At 42.4% G+C, this 21422-nt stretch overlaps 1 protein-coding gene across 1 annotated transcript in view; it reads right to left on the reverse strand.

Moving 5' to 3' along the window:
* Window positions 1–541: 541 nt before the first annotated feature.
* Slc25a17 (solute carrier family 25 member 17) overlaps window positions 542–21422 on the reverse strand; it is a 52479-nt gene continuing 31598 nt past the window's right edge. Inside the window, exons 5-9 of the mRNA XM_006979186.4 lie at window positions 9896–10012; window positions 7698–7843; window positions 7522–7617; window positions 4368–4450; window positions 542–1397 (exon numbers count right to left, since the gene is read on the reverse strand). Coding sequence (XP_006979248.2) covers window positions 1250–1397; window positions 4368–4450; window positions 7522–7617; window positions 7698–7843; window positions 9896–10012 — 590 coding nt within the window. The 3' untranslated portion in view covers window positions 542–1249. The remainder of the gene's footprint in view (window positions 1398–4367; window positions 4451–7521; window positions 7618–7697; window positions 7844–9895; window positions 10013–21422) is intronic.

Genomic DNA, 21422 nt, shown 5'->3' on the forward strand with positions numbered 1-21422 from the left:
ATTTTACACTAGTAGGGCCCTAAGGAATGTTTCCGAACAGAAATAACCTGCATCGAATGCTTCTGAAAATACAGTCCACACACATCTACAAGGGAAGAGAGCATTCCAGAGTCCGCAGGAGCAGCTGGTGCTAGGTGCACTTTACAATCTCTTTTTAACCACCTGGTTGCACTGTCTCAGTCACTGTCCCACTGCTGTGACAGAACACCATGACCCAAGCAACTTATACAAGAAAGCATTTAATGTGGGGCTTAGGGTTTCAGAGGGGTAGAGTCCATGACTACCACGGCAGCAGATAGGCATGTATGACCCTGGAGCAGCAGCTCATACCTTGTGGCACAATCATGAAGCAGAGAGCTAAGTGGGACTGGTGTGGGCTTTGAAACTTAAAGTCCACCCGCAGTGACACACCCCCTCACCCTTCCAAAACAGTTCACCAACTGGAAACCAAGTATTTACACATGAGCCCACGGGACCATTCTCGTTCGAAGCACCACATACACACCCATTTAATACCTCAATGAAGAACAACTTTCATGAATGTTTTTCTGTGTGTGTGCTGACAATTTATTGAGGTTTGTCTGATTGGATCTTGCATGAATGGACATACAACATCAGGGCTTTTTTTGTAATAAAAGACAATTCAAAATAAATATGTATTTAAAAAACTATGTCAAACACTAATGAATAATTAACATTTACAATTTTTAAGAAAATCATTTTGGATTAATATTTTTCATTTCCCCCACAAAATAAACAGCTGACTTAACTCTTGTCAAGCAGGAGGAAAAGAGTCAAAAAGAAGTGAAGTCACACCCACGGCACAGTCATCGTGTTATTTCAGTGAGGAGAGTCTTTACCAAGATTAAGACACATACAAGTATCCGAGGAGAATTACGTTACTGAATCGTTCAGAACCTGGGGGAACGTTCAGGGAAAGAGAACGAGTGCCAGAGGTGAGAAAAGCTTCAGATGGAAAGTCCATACCCCTTGAGAAAATTAATATCCACCCATCAACTTATTGTTTCAGGTTTTCATATTAGTCTAACCCCCCAGCCCCGAATCCAACCCAACACCATAAAAACTAAGTTGGCAACAGGCCTAGCCAACTATACTCCCTGTTTAGCCTGCGATGCCTTTGCGGTCAACGACAGGAATGTCTGTGGTGTGGATGGACAGAGGGAAAGGAGCGCCACGCCTCTCCTCTCTGTGCGGCCCGTGCATCTTCACCCGGTCCTGAGGGAGGCCCTCAGTGCCTGGGCGCGCTCTTCAGACCCATGACGGTGAAGGTAGCAGCGGTCAGTTTCTCGTACACAAGGAACATGAGGGCAGCTGTGAGCACTGTCTGGAGCAGCTTGGCTTCAAGGCCTTTGTAGAGTCCTATTATTCCAAAGCGCCTGAAAGGAAAGAGGTTGGGAAAAAATAGATTTTCTTTGTAAAAGCAGCTCTGTGTTAGAGAGATCTGCTGCCCTGATAGCTTCTCTCTGAAAGGGTTTTTCTTTAGGATCAAAACAAGCAATGGAGATTTTCAATTCCAACAGACTTCTGCTGGTAGAGTCCTTCTTAGCTTTGAAGGCATTTAGGCACAGATGAAGTTTAGTATTCAGGGGCCATTGATACTTTGTCTTTATTACACTTGTCATTAATTAGTGGGATGCTGGTAACACCATACTACTAGGATGCAGATCCTGGAAGCTTCTGAAATCATTGTAATGCCCGAACCAGAGATCTAAGAACTTCTGAGTTTAATGGGCTCCCAATTCAGTTATTTCAACCTAACAGTCCCTAAGTGGTAGGAAAGCCAGTAATTTGTTTAGATCATTTTCAACCTCAATAGAACTAAGGGAAGAGACAGAAATGAAAAGCTGTCTGATTCTTAGCCTTCTTGTACATTTGGTCCTAGGGCTCAACAGAAATTCAGCAAGCACCTCAAATTTCTCATGTAGCCAAGGTTGTCTTGAACTTTTGATTCTTCCACCTCTATAGGTGTGTACATCACACCTGGCTTCAGGTGATAGTGTGTGTGTATATGTGTGTCTGCACGCCATTGTTTGCACATGCATAGCCCAGAGGTTCACGAGTATCTTTTTTTTTTAGTTTTTTTTTTTTTTTTTTTTTTAGTTTTTTTTGAGACAAGATTTCTTTGTGTAGCCCTGGCTGTACTGGAACTCGATCTTTAGACCAGGCTGGCCTTGAACTCACTTGCCACTGCCTCCCGAGTGCTAGGATTAAAGGGGTATGCCATCACTGCCTGGCTGACTTGAGTATCTTTGTCTATCGCCGCACCCAATCTTTTTTTTTGGTGGGGGGGACAAAGCCTCTCACTGAACTTAGACTTTCTGTTTTGGCTAATCTGGTTGGCCAAGCAAACCTCAGGATCCACGCATCTTTGTACCTACCGGTGCTGCAGGGACAGGCTACACTGCACACCTGGATTTTCATATGGGTGTCAAACATCCGAACTCAAGCTCTCATGCTGGTCTGGCAAGCACTCTGGCAATGGAGCCGTCTCCCCATTTTAATCACACAAAATGGAGAGGTTTGGTGTGGCATTACATTATCTATGACAGCAACCATCAGGCAGATGTGTCAATTAAAAATTAAAACAATGGAAACTTGGCTTCTCAGTAGCACTGGCTCTATTCCACACACTCCACAGCTCCATGCAACTAGTCACAACCCTACTGGACAATGCAGTGTTTCCATCACGGCAGAACATGGTACTGAAGAATGGTAGTCATTCATCTGGCTCTGCCTCTCTAGTGCTGGACAAATCAATTTCTCTAAATCTGCCTCTTGATTTGCAAAATAGGAATATAATCACTGTTCTACAGGGCTGAGGACCAAAGCAGATAAATATATAAAAACACTTAATTTAACGCCGGGCGTTGGTGGCGCACGCCTTTAATCCCAGCACTCGGGAGGCAGAGACAGGCGGATCTCTGTGAGTTCGAGGCCAGCCTAGCTACCAAGTGAGCTCCAGGAAAGGCGCAAAGCTACACAGAGAAACCCTGTCTCGAAAAACCAAAAAAAAAAAAAAAAAAAAAAAAAAAAAAAAAAAACACTTAATTTGCAAATTACAGGACCTCATCAATTTCCAACTGACATCTGTAACGTCCATCTTTCTTAACCTTCTCAGTGCTGGCAAAAATTTTAATTGCTGTCATTCTTGGGGTCAGTTGGCATTGTCTAAATATATAATGCTTGAAATTATAAAATGTCAAAATTATATGTGTTCTGGTTCTCTTAACTAGGTAATTCCACATAAAGGACTCTCTCTACAATTGTGACTGCTTAATCACTGGAGGCTCAGCTTATACTCTTCACTCAGCAATGTCTGTAAAGAACCCAAGCACTGGTGAATAAATCACAGCGCGTTACGTAACAGGGAACTGGTACAGGTCTGCACTTGGCACATGGTGTGATTTTAAGATTACAAAAAGGGAGAAGATGAAGAAGGAAACTGCCTCATAAGGCCAACCTGGTCTACCTGACAAGTACTAGACCAGTCAGGGCTTCATAGCTAGACTCTGCCTCAAAAAAAAACCCAAAACAAAACAGTATGCTAGATACATACACTGAAAACATCAGTTCCATATAATTCTCTAGAAATGTGTATACTTTACAGGGACTACCTCTTGGGAATGGAATAAGAAGAGAAGGGAGGCCGGGCAGTGGTGGCGCACGCCTTTAATCCCAGCACTTGGGAGGCAGAGGCAGGCGGATCTCTGTGAGTTCGAGGCCAGCCTGGGCTACAGAGTGAGTTCCAGGAAAGGCGCAAAACTACACAGGGAAACCCTGTCTCGAAAAACAAAAACAAAGAAGAAAAGGGAAAAGAAAATTGGGGGGGGAGGGGAGGGTTCTTTTTTATTTTTTCAAGACAGGGTTTCTCTGTGTAGCTCTGGCTGTCCTGGAACTCACTCTGTAGACCAGGCTGGCCTTGAACTCACAGAGATCTGCCTGCCTCTGCCTCCCAAGTGCTGGGATTAAGAGTATTCTATGATGCCTGACTCTTTCTTCTCTGGTTTTTTTTTTTGGTGCTAAGGTTTGAACCCAGGGCCATGCCTGTACTGGGTACAGGCTCTGCCACCACGGTCCATTCCCAGCCCTGTGGGCTCCCTTTCCAAAGGAGTTCTGTATATTTGTAACTAGCAGGGAATAAGGACCTAAACTATTTTGTAATTCCCCAAACTGCCGCCAAACCACACCAAGCTCGTAAGCTGAGGAGAGCCTGCACACTGAACCCGGGCAGAGGTCTCTGAGGCCGCTGCAGCACTGAAGCAGCCCGTCCCACCATCCCCACCACTCCCTGGCGGAGCCGGGCTGCTGAGAGGGAAGGCAGGACAGGAAACATCTACAGAGCTCACTTGACTCGCTGGTGAAGAAGATAGAGAACATTCCGAAGACTCCCCAGTGTTCTGTTTTCTGGGTTTAGTCTATGACGTCCAAACTGGGAAGGAAGGAAGGAAGGAAGGAAGGAAAAAAAAAGAGACAATTACTATTTATCACTGTTTTCTTTATCTTAAATTTCATTTTTTAAAAAAGATTTATTTTTATTTTAATCATGTGTATATGTGTGTGTGTGTGAGTGTATGAGTCTGTGCACATTTGAATGTTGGTGCCCGCAAAGTCCAGAAGAGGGCTTTGGGTCCCCAGGAGCCGGAGTCCCAGGAGGCTGTGAGCCTCTTAATTTCTACTCAGTAAACTTCTTTAGAGTAACTCTCATAGCACAGCGTTTGATTATAAAAACATCCAATTAGCACCACAGATTTTATTATTCCTCTTTTTTTCTTTTTTCTTTTTGTTTTTCGAGACAGGATTTCTCTGTGTAGTTTTGGTGCTTGTCCTGGATCTCGCTCTGTAGACCAGGCTGGCCTCGAACTCACAGAGATCCACCTGCCTCAAACTCGCGAGTGCTGGGATTAAAGGCGTGCACCACTGCCGCCCAACAATCCTCTTTTTCAACTAAATAAATGAAAATAAAAATATTTTCCAATAAAGGAAGCGGTATTTTTTTTTTTTTTTGTTATTGTTCTGGGAGTTTGAACCAAGGGCCTTCACTATGCTAAAACAAATACTCTTATCACTAACTTACATCCTCAGCATCAGTAACTTTCACTTTTAAGAGAATGATGGGAAAATTCTTATCAGCAAAGACAATAACAAGACAGAAGTACATGCCTAGGATAATACACAGACATGTTGGGAGGTGGAAGCTTTCAGTTATTTAAGGTCCTTTTATTAAGAGCCAATAAAAATAACACATAAAAATGGCACATTAGCAAAGACACTCTGCATAGCAGTGTTTTCAACTGAAATACTACTGTGGTGGTTTCAAAGGATATGGCCCCAAAAGAAAGTGGCACTATTAGGAGGTGTGGTCTTGTTGGAGGAAGTGCGTCACCGTGGAGGCGGGCTTTGAGGTCTCATGTATGCTCAAGCCAGGCCCGATGAGACAGACCATTTCCTGTTGCCTGAAAGATGTAGAACTCTCAGCTACTTCTCCAGCACCATGTGTTACTATTCTGACCCGCCCTCTGAAATCCTGCCCTTTGGCGCCACCCTGTGTCCCAAGGTAAAAGCCTCATTTTAAGGAAAAACCCCTCCCCCTTCCTCTCTCTTTCGCTTTTCCTCCCACGAGGTATGTACTGCTCAGTCCCCCCTCCCTTCCTCCCTCTCTCCCTCCCCTCTCTCTGTGCCTCTCTCTCTCCTCTCCCTCTTTCCTATCTTCTCTTCGTCTATTATAATAAACCATTTCCACGTGGATGCAGCATCTGGGTTGTGAATATCCACCTACCATCGCAACAGCCATGTCTGGCCTGCCACTGCATCTGCCCAGCATGCCAGCATGTTTCCCTGCACACTCGGGATACCCTGGCCAGCCGGGGTTCCCCTGAGCGATATATATCATAACACCATGATGTCTCATCATAATAATGGACTAAACCTCTGAACTGTAAGTGAACCACCCCAATTAAATTTTTTCCTTTATAAGAGTTGCCATGGTCATGGTGTCTCTTCACAGCAATAGAAAACCTAACTGAGACAACTATCCTCATTTTTTCTAGAGATAAATCCTTTAAAATGTTCTTTGTACAACAGATTTTCAACAATATCTTTTTGTGGCGCTGGGGATTGAACCCAGGACCTTGCATATGCTAAGTAAGTCCTGGTAGAGTGGTATTCTGAGCAACACACCAAGCCCCCACACAGATCTTGAATGTGTCCACATCCTATCTCCACTGCTGCTAACCTAGTCTAGGCTATCAAACCCTCACCTGGATTACTAACATGGTCTCATACCGGACTGGCCCCTTTCTCTTTAGCTTGGGGCAGCGGGTGGGGGTGGGGTGAGGAAGATGCATCTGTGTGCACATGGAGGTCAAACAGGACCTCTGTTGTCTTCTTCTCTGGATCCCTGCCTTACTGCCACAAGATGGGTTCTCACTGGACCAGATCTGCCTTTCTCCAGCCCCTATCACCAAGCCCATGCTGGGGTACAGGCATGGGAAACCATGCCTGACTCTTTCAGTGGGTGCTGGAGATTTGGACTCAGGTCTATAGGCTTGTAGAGCAAAAACTCTTCCCCACACCCTCCCTCTCAGCTTCTGACTGATCTGCTGCAGAAGAGCACAGGCCTTCCAGCACAGACCTTCCAAGATCCTACCTCAGATCACACTACTTCCCAACTCCAAGTCCACAGGCTTCCTGCTGGGCTGAGAACAAAATCTTCCGCCTACTTTCCTCTCCTACAGCTTTCCTGTAATTCTCCCAGCCACAGAAGCCTCCTTTCAGTTCCTAAGATGAAGCAAGCTCTTGACATGACACTCTCCCTCTTCTGGGATGCGCGTCCTCCTTCTTTGTATGATACGAACTTCATATGCCCTTGTACCTTGATTTCCATGTGCCTCCTCAGAAAGGCAGGCATCTGGCCAAACGCCAAGAAGAACCCACTGCTCCTCTTCAGTAAGCCAGTGCTGTTCATGTCCTTAACAGCTGACTCAGCTCATAATAATTACTCGGTTCTTTTACTTGCTGTTTTGTTTTTTTTACTTCTTTTACTTACCCATGAGGACAGGGGCTACACTGTACCTCCAACTTCTCACAGAGTGTCTAAAAATGTCTGAATGTATAAACAATCAAATGTATGAAAAAAACTGAAATCTGAAAGTGATTTGGAAAAGTTAAATCATGAATTACTTGTGAGCGAACTAAAGACTTTAACCTCTGGTTTTGCCAAGGGTCATCTGCTCCATGGCACATGGCAAGCAATGTGAATGGGAAGGAAGCTGTCCTGAGGTCCTTGAGAAATCTTTTCACACATATGGTTTTCCTGAGACAACACATTACTAAGAAAGTCCAATGTAAACTTCATTCCTTGTCATACAGAAAGCCAGCCAAAAGCCTGATTAGCAGAGTATTGCACACAGGGGAAAATGGGCGCGGACACTCAGGCACACCACCTGCATTACTGCATTTAAGATTTGGGGATGTGTTTTAGATGTCCCTGGACTCACTTACCCTCAGAATCGACTGTACCGTCTGCATGGGATAGGTGACTGTGGTGGCGATCGCTTTGGCTATTGCACCAATGATGAACACATCCAGAGAAGAGAGCTGGGAAGCAGAGGAGGAATCGTTTCGATCAGACAAGGAAACGGGCACCTCTTTCAGTCACTTTTAGAATTAGGAAGTACCTTCATCCGCTTCTTTAAAAGCTGCCGTTTCAAGCCTTCGTAGAACATGAACTGGATGGCGGGGTTGAAGACCAACAGCAAGGAGGGAAAGGTGCCATTCCACAGAGCCAAAACCCCTTCATCTCGAATAATCTGGTGGAATGCATCTAGGCAAGAAGGCAGGCTTTTGTAAAGCACCGTGACAGTGCCCTAACTAGAACAGACCACTGTTCTGACCAAAAGGACCCAGATATAAACCACCCTCTCTTCGGTGAAATTTTGGAGGCAGATTCCCTGCTTGGGTACCTTTCTGTTCGTCCGTCCGTTCATTTGTTTTTAAAGATGTCCTTGTTGTGTAACCCAGTATGCCCTTGAACATTATTATATCTTCCCTCCTCAGACAACAGGTGTGGACTGCTATGCACTGGAGTTAACTACCTGTTTTGTTTTGTTTTTTAAAACAGGATTTCTCCTTGTAGCTTTGGCTAGCCTAGATTGCTCTGTAGACCAGGCTGGCCTCAAATTCACAGAGATCCGCCTGCCTCTGCCTCCCGAGTGCTGGGATTAAAGGCGTGCGCCACTCCCCCACCACCACTGCCCCCCCACAACTTCCTTTTGATAATCATCATTCTGATGCCAGCCTCTATCACCTGTGACTTCTCCTGACAATCCGGTTTAAAATGCCGCACTGTCAGCACATCTGGCAACTGTGTGTTACACAGAACTAAACTGTAAACCACATCTTTCACGAGGCCTAGCATAACACAAGATAATATTTTTTCTTGGAATCTATGATGAAGAACTTATAAGAAAGCCACTTCCGTTACAAAGAGAAATGCAAGCCTGGCCATGTGGTTCTAAGTAGAGGCTAGGCAGTATGTGGTGGCACACTCTGGCAATCCCAGCACTCCAGAGGCTAAGACGGCAGGATAAAGACTTCAAAGCCAGTTGTACAATGAGATCTTGTCTTTTTTGTTTTTTGTTTTTTTTGGAGCAGAGGGCCGAACCCAGGGCCTTGTGCTTGCTAGGCAAGCACTGTACCATTGAGCTAAATCCCTAACCCCTGAGATCTTGTCTTAAAAAAGCAGAAGTTTAAAGCCATCAGATACTATCCTTGTAACTTTATCCAAAGACATCGTTACGGATAAAAAGGTGTAATACTCTTTAAAATATTAACTTGGCTGGCTGTGCTGTAGACTCCTCTAACAGCAGCACAGGGGAGGCTAAGACGCAGTAGGATCTCAAGTTGGAGGCCGGCCTAGGTTACAGAGTGAGATCGTCTCAAAAACTGTAACAAGCTGGGTGGGGTAGGTCACACCTGTGATCTCAGTACTTGGGAGGACTGCTATGAATTCGAGGCCAGACTAGGCTATACGGTGAGTTCAAGGCCAACCTTGGAAATGGCAAAATTCTGTCTAAAAAAAAAACCAAAAAACAAAAACAAAAACCCTTGAGCTGGGGATGTAACTCAGTATATAGTGCTTGCCTAGGTATACAAAGCCCTGGGTTCTGTCTCAGGCATGGCATTGTGATGTACTCCTGTAATCCCAGCATTGAGAAGTGGAGGCAGGGAGATCAGAAGTTCAAGATCATCCTCAGCTATGAGTTTGAGGCTGGCCTAGGCTATAAGAGACTGTCTTTAAAAAAAGGGCTGGGTGGTGGTGGCACAAGCCTTTCATCTCATCACTAGGGAGGCAGAGGCAAACAGATCTCTGTGAGTTCTAGGCCAGCCTGGTCTACAGAGCAAGTTCCAGGACAAATGAGGGCTACACAGAGAAACCCTGTCTCAAAAACTAAAAACGAAACAAAACAAAAACAAAACAACAATGACAACAACATTAGTTTAGGGGTGTAGCTCAGGAGTAGACTGCTTGCCCAGCACACTTGGGGCCCTGGCTTTAATACCTAGGACTGCAAAAAGTCAAATTAAAACTCACATACTCACAGTCTCTCCCTCTCTTCCCCATCTACTCCTTGTCCTAGGCTTGTTATCAGGTAATATACAAACAGGGCAAAGGGAATTCATCCTCTGGTGTTGTGCCACTGTTATGAGAAGAGTATGTTCAGGGCTGAGGAGACTCAGCTCTGGTCAGCCCAGTAGAGTTCCTATCAACCACAGATACATAAATAACGTTTGCTGGGATCTGAGGCTGTCTGCTAGGCAGCTTTACTATGGAAACGGATTTCAAACACAAAGGACACATCCCAGGGACACTTACCTATAATGCCTTTGTAGTTAGTTGGTATAATGTCTTCATTCCGAAATTTTGCCCCTTGCAGCTTCAGTCTGGTGTTTACCACCCAGAGTGGAGTCGTTAGCAACACATTCACCACTCCTTAAAGACAGAGAAAGACACCTGCTAGCACAATGTACCTACTAATCTTTGCTGTATTAGGTTATACACAACACTCCATTTATATGGAGTAAGGTTTATCTTCGTGCTGGGGTACAGCACATGCTACTGCCATTAGAAGCAATTTAGAAGCAAGGCTGATAGCAGCACTTCCTCACACAAAAAGAGTGGAGAATTTCTTTACCCACTCAGTGAGGGCAATCATTTGTTGATTAAAAAAAAAAAAAAGCATTCAAAATGGCGATTTGGGGGTTGGGATTTAACTCCGGGGTAGAGCAGCAGTCGAATACATGCAAGGCCTAGTTCAATCACCAGCAATGCCACAGAAACAAAAGACAAGGTTACCCCAAAAACAAGGTAGCAGTTTGATACAGTTTTAAACATAATTGTTAAATAAGAGCTTCTGTAGCCGGGCGGTGGTGGCGCACGCCTTTAATCCCAGCACTCGGGAGGCAGAGCCAGGCGGATCTCTGTGAGTTCGAGGCCAGCCTGGGCTACCAAGTGAGCTCCAGGAAAGGCGCAAAGCTACACAGAGAAACCCTGTCTCGAAAAACAAAAAACAAAAAACAAAAAACAAAACAAAACAAAAAAAAAAAAGAGCTTCTGAGAGGGGGGATTATTTTACTGACACCCTGCTAAACCCATGTCAACATCAGAGAAAACAAGTACCAACTCTCATATAAAGTAGCTCACACGGTTTTAAACAAGCATGATCTGGTACTAAGGGTGACAGGTGGGAGGATGGGGTGACATTTCCAAGAGCTTCAACTGAGACCAAATGCTCATCACTCAGAGGATTAGGACAGGCAGCAGCAGGCAGCAGTTACAAAGTGTTACAAAATACTGGGGAGAGCTCTAGGAGCACTGTGACCCTTACAAGCACAAAGATGGACCTTTGGCCCCCAAGGCTGCCTCAGATCAGCACAGTGAGCCAGATGCTTCTTTGTAAACACATGGTCCCAGTTGAACAGCATCTTGAGATAGTAAAACTTCCTCATGGTCCTGAAATGATTAAAGAAAATCGCATACAGGATTGTAACAAAGCTCCTGACAAGTGGTGTACACTTTGTCACTAAAGGTCAACCAACGACCAAGCAGTGGGTATGTAAATGGAGCTGTATGGCTGAATCCTGAACAAAGAGGAACAATCCTAAAGAAGAAAAAGGTGGTCATTGTGTGTCATGCCCCCCCCCCCAAACAGAGGGGAAAAATGTTTTCATTTAAGGAATCTCAAAACACCCTATGGAGAAAACAGTTTAATCAAGGATAAACTTGGTGAAGTAGCCAAGAGACTGAAACCTATCCTTTCATTTGTTGCGTACAGTTACCAAAGAAATTTTTCTGCTTATTTTCCAGATGTACCAACATATTTCCCCCAAATAAAAAATAGCATCAAGTAATCTTATGAAGTGCATTTCTATAGCTTCTGACTCTATTCATACATTGTCTTGAGGCTTTGATTATGATCTGAAAAAGCTGTGCCTGCCACAGAAGACCCTTACTAGACTCTTTCAAAAAAGGCATCAGTGCCCCACAGCCCAAGACACAAGCTCATCTGCCCAGAGTTCAGAATGGACACCTACTTGATGATGTACACTTCACTTCACAAAGACAAACCAGTAATTGGAGAAATCAGGCCAGCAAGTGCTAGTAACAGTCAGCAGCTTTTGTTTCTCTCTCCCTCTCCCTCTCTCTCAAAGAGAAAGAAAAGACAGGAGAGCTTAGAAACCACGAATACCATAGAAAAGCAGTGTATGCACCTTCCCAAACAAATGAAATGCATTGCCCATTAAAGAGATCCTTTAGAAATCAACATCCTTCAGGCTCTATTCAAGAAGGAGGCATACATGAAACACTGGAGGGCAATGCAGCCAAGACTATGATTCAGCCATTATTTCAAGCCCTGTTTCCACGTGCCCATTACTAATACAGCAGAAAGACTAAAAGGGTCTGAGGACAGCCTTAAGTACCAAGTACACCACAATATTTAAATGAAGGGATCGAAAGACATTCCAAAGCTTCGAATCTGAGATGGTCAAGTACTTCCTTCATTCTCTAATTCAGAATGGATGGGGAAGTGCCTTTTTACACAATAATTTTATGAATTCTAGGGAGGAATATGCTCAAAATACTTGACAATGCTTTTTAAAAACTTCATCAAAATTTGCAACTTACATAATCAAGCAAATGGCAGCATTCCAGAACTACTCATGACTAACTCCAGTCACTAATAACACACCACAGGCAGCCCCTCAAGGGAGCTGGGGCAGCACTGTTGTTAGTTCCAATCTGTGGGTGTTACTTCAGCTGAGTACTAATTAATACTCTTCTTACCTAAGGTTATTTTTCTTTGGAGTATCTATGAATCTATGAATTTACTTTTTCTTTTCTTTTTCCTTTTCAATAACAAATCCTTTAGAAGAAAGCAAAACCAAAATTAAGATCTGTGAAATACTAACCAACCCCCCTCCCCAACCACTCTCCCACCCTGGTAAAGCAGCCAGGGAACACTACCCTAAACCCAGCAGCCATTGTGCTCATTTTGAAAGGTAGGCCTTGGAGGCTGGAAGGGGTTCTACTCTGATGTCCACTTATTTTTCTAAAGACTATCCTTGAGTGTCACAGGAGAGAAAACTGGGTCCTGTTACCACACCTGGATAGACTGTCACAGACTGCTGTCTGTCTCCCCCAGCCAATGCACTTTCAGAGAGAATCATACAAACCACTCTGGTCTCTAGACCCACTCATTCTAATAGCCATTTACTGTTAGCACTCAAAAATGACCCCTCTCTCTCTGACAAAGAAGGGTGCCTAGTTTATCATGTAGCCACTGACCTGAGGCTGCAGCCTGTGCAATTTAAATACACTTGCTCTACTGTACATCACACTGCATTCCTCCCTGGAGAGGCGGTGGGGATTTGTGACTCTCATCTGTGGACTGGCTGGTTTTGTGTGTCAACTGGACACAAGCTAGAGTCATCAGAGAGGAAGGACTCTCAGGTGATGAAATGTCTTCATGAGGTCCAGCTGTAAGGCATTTTCTCAATTACTGATCAATGGGAAAGTGTCCAGCCCTGGGTGGTGCCATCCCTGGGCTGGTGGTCCTGGGTTCTATAAGAAAGCAGGCTGAGCAAGCCATGAGGAACAAGCCAGTAAGCAGCTCCCCTCCATGGCCTCTGCTTCAGTTCCTGCCTCCAGGTTCCCACCCTTATTTGAGTTCCCGTCCTACCTTCCTTCAATATGAACAACAATATGGAAGTGTAAGAGAAATAAATCCTTTCTTCCCAACTTGCTTTTTTTTTTTTTTTTTTTTTTTTTTTTTTTTTTTTTGGTTTTTCGAGACAGGGTTTCTCTGTGTAGCTTTGCGCCTTTCCTGGGACTCACTTGGTAGCCCAGCGGCGGATCTCTGTGAGTTCGAGGCCAGCCTGGGCTACCAAGTGAGTCCCAGGAAAGGCGCAAAGCTACACAGAGAAACCCTGTCTCGAAAAAACTAAAAAAAAAAAAATAAATAAATAAAGGCGTGTGCCACCACCGCCCGGCTTCCAACTTGCTTTTTGATCATGGTGTTTCATCACAACAATAGAAACCCTGAGACAATCTGCCATTTTGTTTTATTTCATTCTATCTTCTTTTGGGTAGGGATTGCTTTCTGAGACAAGACCTCACTTGTGTATCTTCTCCCTTGTTAACTTGCCCACTGTCAGCTAAATTCAGAAACCTTTCCAGGATAAAGAAGCAGATGTTGTTCATCCTCACACCAGGAATAACGAGACATTGCTGTTTACTTCTGAAATCTTCAAGATAAACGGCATTGTTAAGGAGGGAAGATGAAACTGTGTCTCAGACACACACCTGGTACAAGACATTTTCTGATACAAGACAATGTCCAGGGCTGGGGAGGTGGAGTTCAGATCCTCCGTTCCCCAGTAAAAAGCTGGGAAAGGATGGCTGTATGTGCCTGTAACCCTAGTGCTATGTGGGGGTGGAGGGTGGGGGATGGCTAGCCTACCCAGAAATGGGTGGGTTCCAGTGAAAGACCCCGCCTCAAGGGAAAAAGGCAGAGAGCTATAGAGGACAATATCCAATATCCTCCAGTCTCCACACATATGAACATAGGTAACATGCATGCACATGTACATACATGCACATACACACTTAAGTAAATAAATTTTAAAAAGAGAAAGAAAATGGCAAATCAAGTGTGGAAGGCTAAAGCAGGAAGGTCATGAATTCAAAGCCAGCAGAGTCTATATAGTGAAAGCGTGTCTCAAAAAGCAATCCTCACCACCAAAAAAGATAGAATGAAATACAACAAATGGCAGATGAAAGCCACAAGTCTAAGCCACCGTCTCCCTAGAGAGGCAAGCAACATGATGTACAACAAGAATAAACCTGACTGGCCAGATTAAGGTGGAGGCAGGAAGTACATTCTCAATTCTGAAAACTGGCAACTGGCATTCAAAAGTGCTGCTGTGCAAAAATCACAATTTCACAAATGTGGCAAACAGTCTTTATTTAAGCTGTCTGTAAGATACTATTTCCAAATTCTTCTACATGTGTTTATGGGATTTTTCTGTGGAAATATAATAAATAATAATCTAAGTTTCAAGTAGAATCTGAATAACAAAGCTAGCAGTTCTCAACCTGTGGGTCATGACTCCTTTGGGGGTTGAATGACCTTTTCACAGGACTCACATATCAGATATTCTGCATATCAGATATTTACATTACAATTCGTAACAGTAGCAACTGTATGAAGTAGCAACAATTTTTTTTTTCTTCGAGACAGGGTTTCTCTGTGTAGCTTTGCACCTTTCCTGGAACTCTCTTTGTAGACCAGGCTGGCCTCAAACTCACAGAGATCCACCTGCCCGGCAACAAAAATAATTTTTGTTTGTCTGTTTTTTGAGGCAAGGTTTCTCTGTGTAGCTCTGGCTGTCCTGGAACTTGCTCTATAGACTAGGCTGGCCCCGAACTCACAGAACTGCCTGTCTCTGCCTCCCAAGGGCTGGCATTAAAGGCATGTGCCGTCACCACCCCCCAGGGAAAATTTTATGGTTGGGGTCCCCACAACATGAGGAACTGTATATATTAAAGGGTCGCAGCACTAGGAAGGCTGAGAATGCCAGGCGGTGGTGGTGCTCATGTATTCTGTCAATCCTAACTAAGTGGTTTATCCCTTCATTTATTTTTTCTGTCAAGCACTGTCACCACAGCATCAGCAGGTCAGAGAGACACCTGGGATTTCCCCCCCCACCCCAAGACAGGGTTTCTCTGTGTAATGTTGGTGCCTGTCCTGGATTTCGCTCTGTAGACCAGGCTGGCCTCGAACTCACAGAGATCTGCCTGCCTCTGCCTCTCGAGTGCTGAGATTAAAGGTGTGTACCACCACCACCCGGCCAACCTGGTAATTCTTAAAGGGTAAATTAGGCTTAAAAAATATAAAGGAAAAAAATATCTTGTTAAGAATCAGAAATATCACAATGCAGGGAGTTAGGACCCCATTTAGTGCTACTATGGATGGCTTTAAGATGGAAAAAATAAATGAAGGGATAAACCACTTAGTTAGGATTGACAGAATACCAGTTTTAATTACTATCAGCTGGATAATTCATAATTTATCCTTAAACTGGTTTGATAACTGTGCCAAATATGAAAATTTGATTAATAAGATACAAACCTTAGAAAGACTTACTATTGGTAAGATGCAAGCTTTAGAAAGATTTACTAATAAAAATAAGAAAAATATTCAGACAGAGACAGAGGAATTTAGAGTGGAACCTACCACACCATTGCATTATGAAATTGAAGAGGAGTGGCCCAAGGTTATTAAAAAAACAACTTTAGTTTATCTAGACACCATACAAGAACAACCACCAGATTATAGGCATCCCCAAGGCTATACAGAAGTTGACTGGAATCTTGTAGAAGTTTTAGATTTGAAGAGATTTAAAGAAGCAGTTGTGAGAAACACTGCAGCCACCACCAGGACCAGCAGCATGTAGAGACTCTGGTAAGAGCCATCAGCCACGTGGCAAGGTATAGATTTATAAAAATGGGTTAATTTAAGATAATAAAACAGTTAGCAAGAAGCCTGCCACGGCCATACAGTTTATGTATGTATTATTATTGGTTTATGGTTATTTTTTATGTATGTATTATATCTTATTAATCAAATTTTCATATTTGGCACAGTTATCAAACCAGTTTAAGGATAAATTATGAATTATCCAACTGATAGTAATTAAAACTGGTATTCTGTCAATCCTAAGTGGTTTATCCCTTCATTTATTTTTTCCATTTTAAAGCCATCCATAGTAGCACTAAATGGGGTCCTAACTCCCTGCATTGTGATATTTCTGATTCTTAACATGGGATTTTTTTCCCTTTTATTTTTTTAAGCCTAATACATAAGTAATATAAGTGTCTGAGTGATTATTTTATACGTGGATTGTGGGACTGCGGGGCTTGAGGAACCTGGAGAGAAGCCCTCCAGCAACAAATGGCGCCCAACAGCTTGAGTTTCCACCTTAAAACTGAGAATATTTAATAACCAATTCTAAACAGAGCCAAAACCAGGTTCCTGCTTCATGTCTCATACGGGCAGCTAGACGCCACAAAGCGCAGGTTTGAACACTGGCGGGTTCCTGGTGTTTGCGTTTGACCGGCAGTATGGCGGTAATGAGGTGTCTGCAGTAGCACATTATGCTGTGTGGTAGATTTAGTCTTTACTAGTATTTAAAAAAAAAGGTTTCTGGGCTACACGCTACTTTGATAAAAGCTTAGACCCACTATTTCTAAGACTTGATTTCTAAGACTCACAAAACTGGTGGAAAAGGCCATGTTGGTAAGCTAAAATGGGCGGAGCCAGCAGTCACAGAGCCGTTTCAGTCTTAGAATACTGCAGTTTAAAGCAATAGATTCACAATAAGACTGATTCAGATAAAATCGTTTACAATGTGTGTAAAATATACGTAGGCTTGAAAGAGACAAAAAAAGATAAATTAATATAAAAAAGCCATGTAAAGATGAATATTACACAGAGAATCTGGATTGTGTTGTCTTTGGGATTTTTAACTGCAAAAAAAACCATTTGATCAAAAAAGATGTTCAATTAAACCAATATGTATGTATATTTTAAAGGTACCTTGACTTCAAAATTTGGATGTAAGGATATGTTGCTTTGGAAAAGAGGTTCTGCTTTTGTTTCTACAGAAAGCCAGAGGCTATGGATTTGTTCCAGATTAAGATACATCAGGTTTGACCAGCCAAGACCCCCTGAAAGGTCTCCGATGACACCATGGCCCAGATGATCTAACATCCAGAATCATTTCAAGGCAACTGGCTCAAATGATACAGCCTCACAGACTACTCCATGATCCTTAAATTTTCTTTGCATCCCCATAAGATACAGCACCCCCCTCCAGCAGGAAGTAGTAAGAGATGCTATGCCCAAATTCCCAAATATACCAAGCTGGCTTTGGAGATGTGTAAAAGTTAAAACCTTCCTTTTTAAAAAAAGAAAAGGGAAAGTGCTGTGGGATGGTCTGTATGTCAAATTGCTCTGATTGGTCAATAAATAAAACACTGATTGGCCAGTGGCCAGGCAGGAAGTAGGTGGGACAAGGAGAGAGGAGAATTCTGGGAAGCAGAAGGCTGAGGCAGAGAGACACTGCAGCCACCGCCAGGACAAGCAACATGTAAAGACGCCGGTAAGCCACCACCAGCCACGTGGCAAGGTATAGATTTATAAAAATGGGTTAATTTAAGATAAAAGAACAGTTAGCAAGAAGCCTGCCACGGCCATACAGTTTATAAGTAATATATATATATATATATATATATATATATATATATATATATATAAAAGAAGCAGTTGTTTCATATGATATGCATTTACCACTTGTGAAGTAGATGTTAAATTCATGGGCAACTCGGCACTGAATTATTCTTTAAGACTGGAAAGATTTATCTACAACAATATTGGAAGCTGGCCCTAAGTTACAATGGAAAACATGGTAGAAAGAGGAAGCTAGGATCATAGAACAATGAGGTAGGACTAGAGGTATGGAAATTTCCCAAGACAGCCTCTTGGTGAAGGCTAGCATGCTGATTTGCAAAGACAGTTTATATTTGATGATCACACCTTGGCATTGTGTCATGTAGCAGCTTTGAGTGCTTGGGACAGGGTTGAAGAATTAGGAAGAAGGACTGACTCATTTACTAAAATTATACAAGACCCAAAGGAAGCCTTCACTCAATTTTTTTTTCACAAAGATTGACTTCAGCTGTAAATAGAATATCTTATCCAGAAGTTTGACAAGTATTAATTCAGCCCTTGGCTTTTGAAAATGCTAATTCAGAATGCAAAAGGGTAATTAGGTCTCTAGAGACAAGATCAGCACCAATAGAAGAATGGATTAGAAATATGGCTGATATTAGATCTCACACTTACAATGCTGCTTTGATAAAAAAGTAATTTCTAGAAATTTTAAGAAAAACCAAAATGTCAGATGTCTTAATTGTGGTAAACAAGGTCATTTGAAAAGGGATGGTAGGCAAGATGTTCCTAGAAACAATGTTTCTTTCTAGAGATAATCCAAAAGAAGGCCCCAACCTTCTGGAATATGCAGATGGTGTGGCAAAGGCCAGCACTGAACTAATGAATGCAGATCAACAGGAGGCAGACAAGGTAACCCTTTGTGATCAGGAAACACCCTGAGAGGCCTCCTGCTGGCCCCAATATCAAATATGGCTCAATCATTCCCTGTCAGCACCAGAGAAAGTCATCCACAGAGCAATCAAAAGACTTAATTAATACCTATTGTTAAAACCACACTGCTTTGAATGTGATCAAAGACATAATAACTTCTATAGATACAATAAAAAATTCAGAAGAGACCAGAAAACAAGTATTTTGGCAAACTGCTGTAAAAGATCAAAAACCAAAGCTAAAAATACATATAAATGACACTGAAGTTGAGGGTACAAGTATAGATGTAACAACAATTTCACCAAAACCTTGGCCTCTTAAGAAAGTAAATGTTCAGCTCCTTGGGATTGGAATTGTATCTCAGGTAAAATAAAGTGAAAGATGGATTGAGTACATAGGGCCAGAAGGAGATAGGAAAATTAAAACCATATGTAGCTAACATAGAAATGAATTTATGGAGATGTGATTTGTTGCAGCAATAGAAAACACAAATTAACATTCCCCCAATCTCAGAAACAAACTGTAAAATAAAGAATGCTGCTGTGGGATGGTCTGTATGTTAAATTGCTCTGATTGGTCAATAAATAAAACACTGATTGGCCAGTGGCCAGGCAGGAAGTATCAGCGGGACTAACAGAGAGGAGAATTGAGGGGACAGGAAGGCAGAGAGACATTGCCAGCCACCACCATGACAAGCAGCATGTGAAGATGCTGGTAAGCCATGAGCCACATGGCAAGGTATAGATTTATGGGAATGGATTAATTTAAGCTATAAGAACAGTTAGCAAGAAGCCTGCCACAGCCATACAGTTTGTAAGCAATATAAGTCTCTGTGTTTACTTGGCTGGGTCTGAGCGGTTGTGGGACTGGCGGGTAATAGAGATTTGTCCTGACTGTGGGCAAGGCAGGAAAACTCTAGTTAAAGAATGCTTCTGAGAGAAATATTAAAAGGTATTATCAAGAACTGTCACAGACAGCTGGTGGTCTTTCAAAGGTACCAACAGCCCTGCCTTTAAAATAGTTAACTGACAAACCTGTCTGGGTGGAACAATGGCCTTTGACATCAGAAAAACTACAGGCCTGGGAACAGCTGGTACAGGAGCAGTTAGATGCTCAACATAATGAAGAATCAACCAGACCTTGGAATTCTCCTATATTTGTCATTAAAAAGAAATCAGGAAGCTGGGTGGTGGTGCCACATGCCTTTAATCCCAGCACTCAGGAGGCAGGAGGAGCTCTGTGAGTTTTAGGATAGCCTGGTCTACAGAGTGAGTTCCCAGACAGCCAGGGCTATACAGAGAAACCCTGTCTCCAAAAATTTAAATAAAAAAAAAGAAAGGAAGGAAGGAAGGAAGGAAGGAAGGAAGAAAGAAAGAAAAAAAAATCAGAAAAATGGAAAATGTTAACATAAAAATTTAAGAGCCATAAATAAATCAGCCAATGGGCACTTTACAGCCTGGAATTCCCTTGCCTTCTTTATTACCTAAAGGATGATCTACTACAGTGATTGACTTAAAAGACCGCTTTTTTACTATACTTTTACAAGAACAAGATAGAAAAATTTGCCTTCACAGTGCCTACTTATAATAATTCTCAGCCTCTTAAAAGGTATCAGCGGAATATTCTTCTATAAGGGATGTTAAACAGCTCCACCTTGTGTCAATATTTTATACAACAGCCATTAGAAATAATTTGTGAACAGTTCCCTCAATCTATAATTTACCATTATATGGATGTTATCTTACTAGCTGGTTCAGACACAGATTCCTTTAAAAAAAAATGTTTGAAGAAGTAAAGAAAAATTTGCCTTGTTGGGGACTACAAATAGCTCCTGAGAAAATACAAAGAGGATATTCTATTAATTACCTAGGATAGTAGGTAAGATAGGCTTACAAAAAATTCAACCACAGAAAGCACAAATCAGGAGAGATCAATTATGAACTCTTTTTTAAAATATTTACTTATTTTATGTACATAAATAACCTGTCTTCATACACACCAGAAGCGGGAATTGGATCCCATTACAGATGATTGTGAGACACCGTAGGGTAGCTGGGAATTGAACTCAGGACCTACGGAAGAGCAGCCAGTGCTCTTAACCACTGAGCCACTTCTCCAGCCCCAGTTATGAACTCTTAATGATCTTCAAAAATTGCTGAGAGACATTAACTGGCTATGGCTCACAACTAGATTAACAACTTAAGAACTAAGTAATTTATTTCAAACCTTAGATAGTGACAAGGATTTAAATAGTCCCAGAAAATTAGCGGCTAATGCTGAGAGAGAATTGGCTTTGGTAGAATAGAAATTACAACATGCACATGTAGATTGTTTGGATCTAGAGCTTGATTCCATTCTGGTTATTTTACCTTCTACACATTCTCTGGCAGAAATTCTTACGCAGAGAGAAGATAACATCTTAGAATGGATATTTTTAGCACATAAACAGAGTAAAGACTTAAAGACCTATATAGAAAGGTTTCTGAATTGATTCTGAAAGGAAAATTGAGACTCGTCAATAAGCAGAAATAGACCCAGCAGAAACTGTAGTATCTTTTCCTAATGCTGAATTTGCCTCATTGTGGACAGAAAATGAACATTGGCAAAGAACTTGCAGTAATTTTTGGGGAGAGATTAGCAATGAATATCCTCAAAGCAAGAGTCTTCAGTTTATAAAGA

Source organism: Peromyscus maniculatus, chromosome 20, assembly GCF_049852395.1.
Source record: "Peromyscus maniculatus bairdii isolate BWxNUB_F1_BW_parent chromosome 20, HU_Pman_BW_mat_3.1, whole genome shotgun sequence".
In the NCBI taxonomy this organism is placed as follows: domain Eukaryota; kingdom Metazoa; phylum Chordata; class Mammalia; order Rodentia; family Cricetidae; genus Peromyscus; species Peromyscus maniculatus.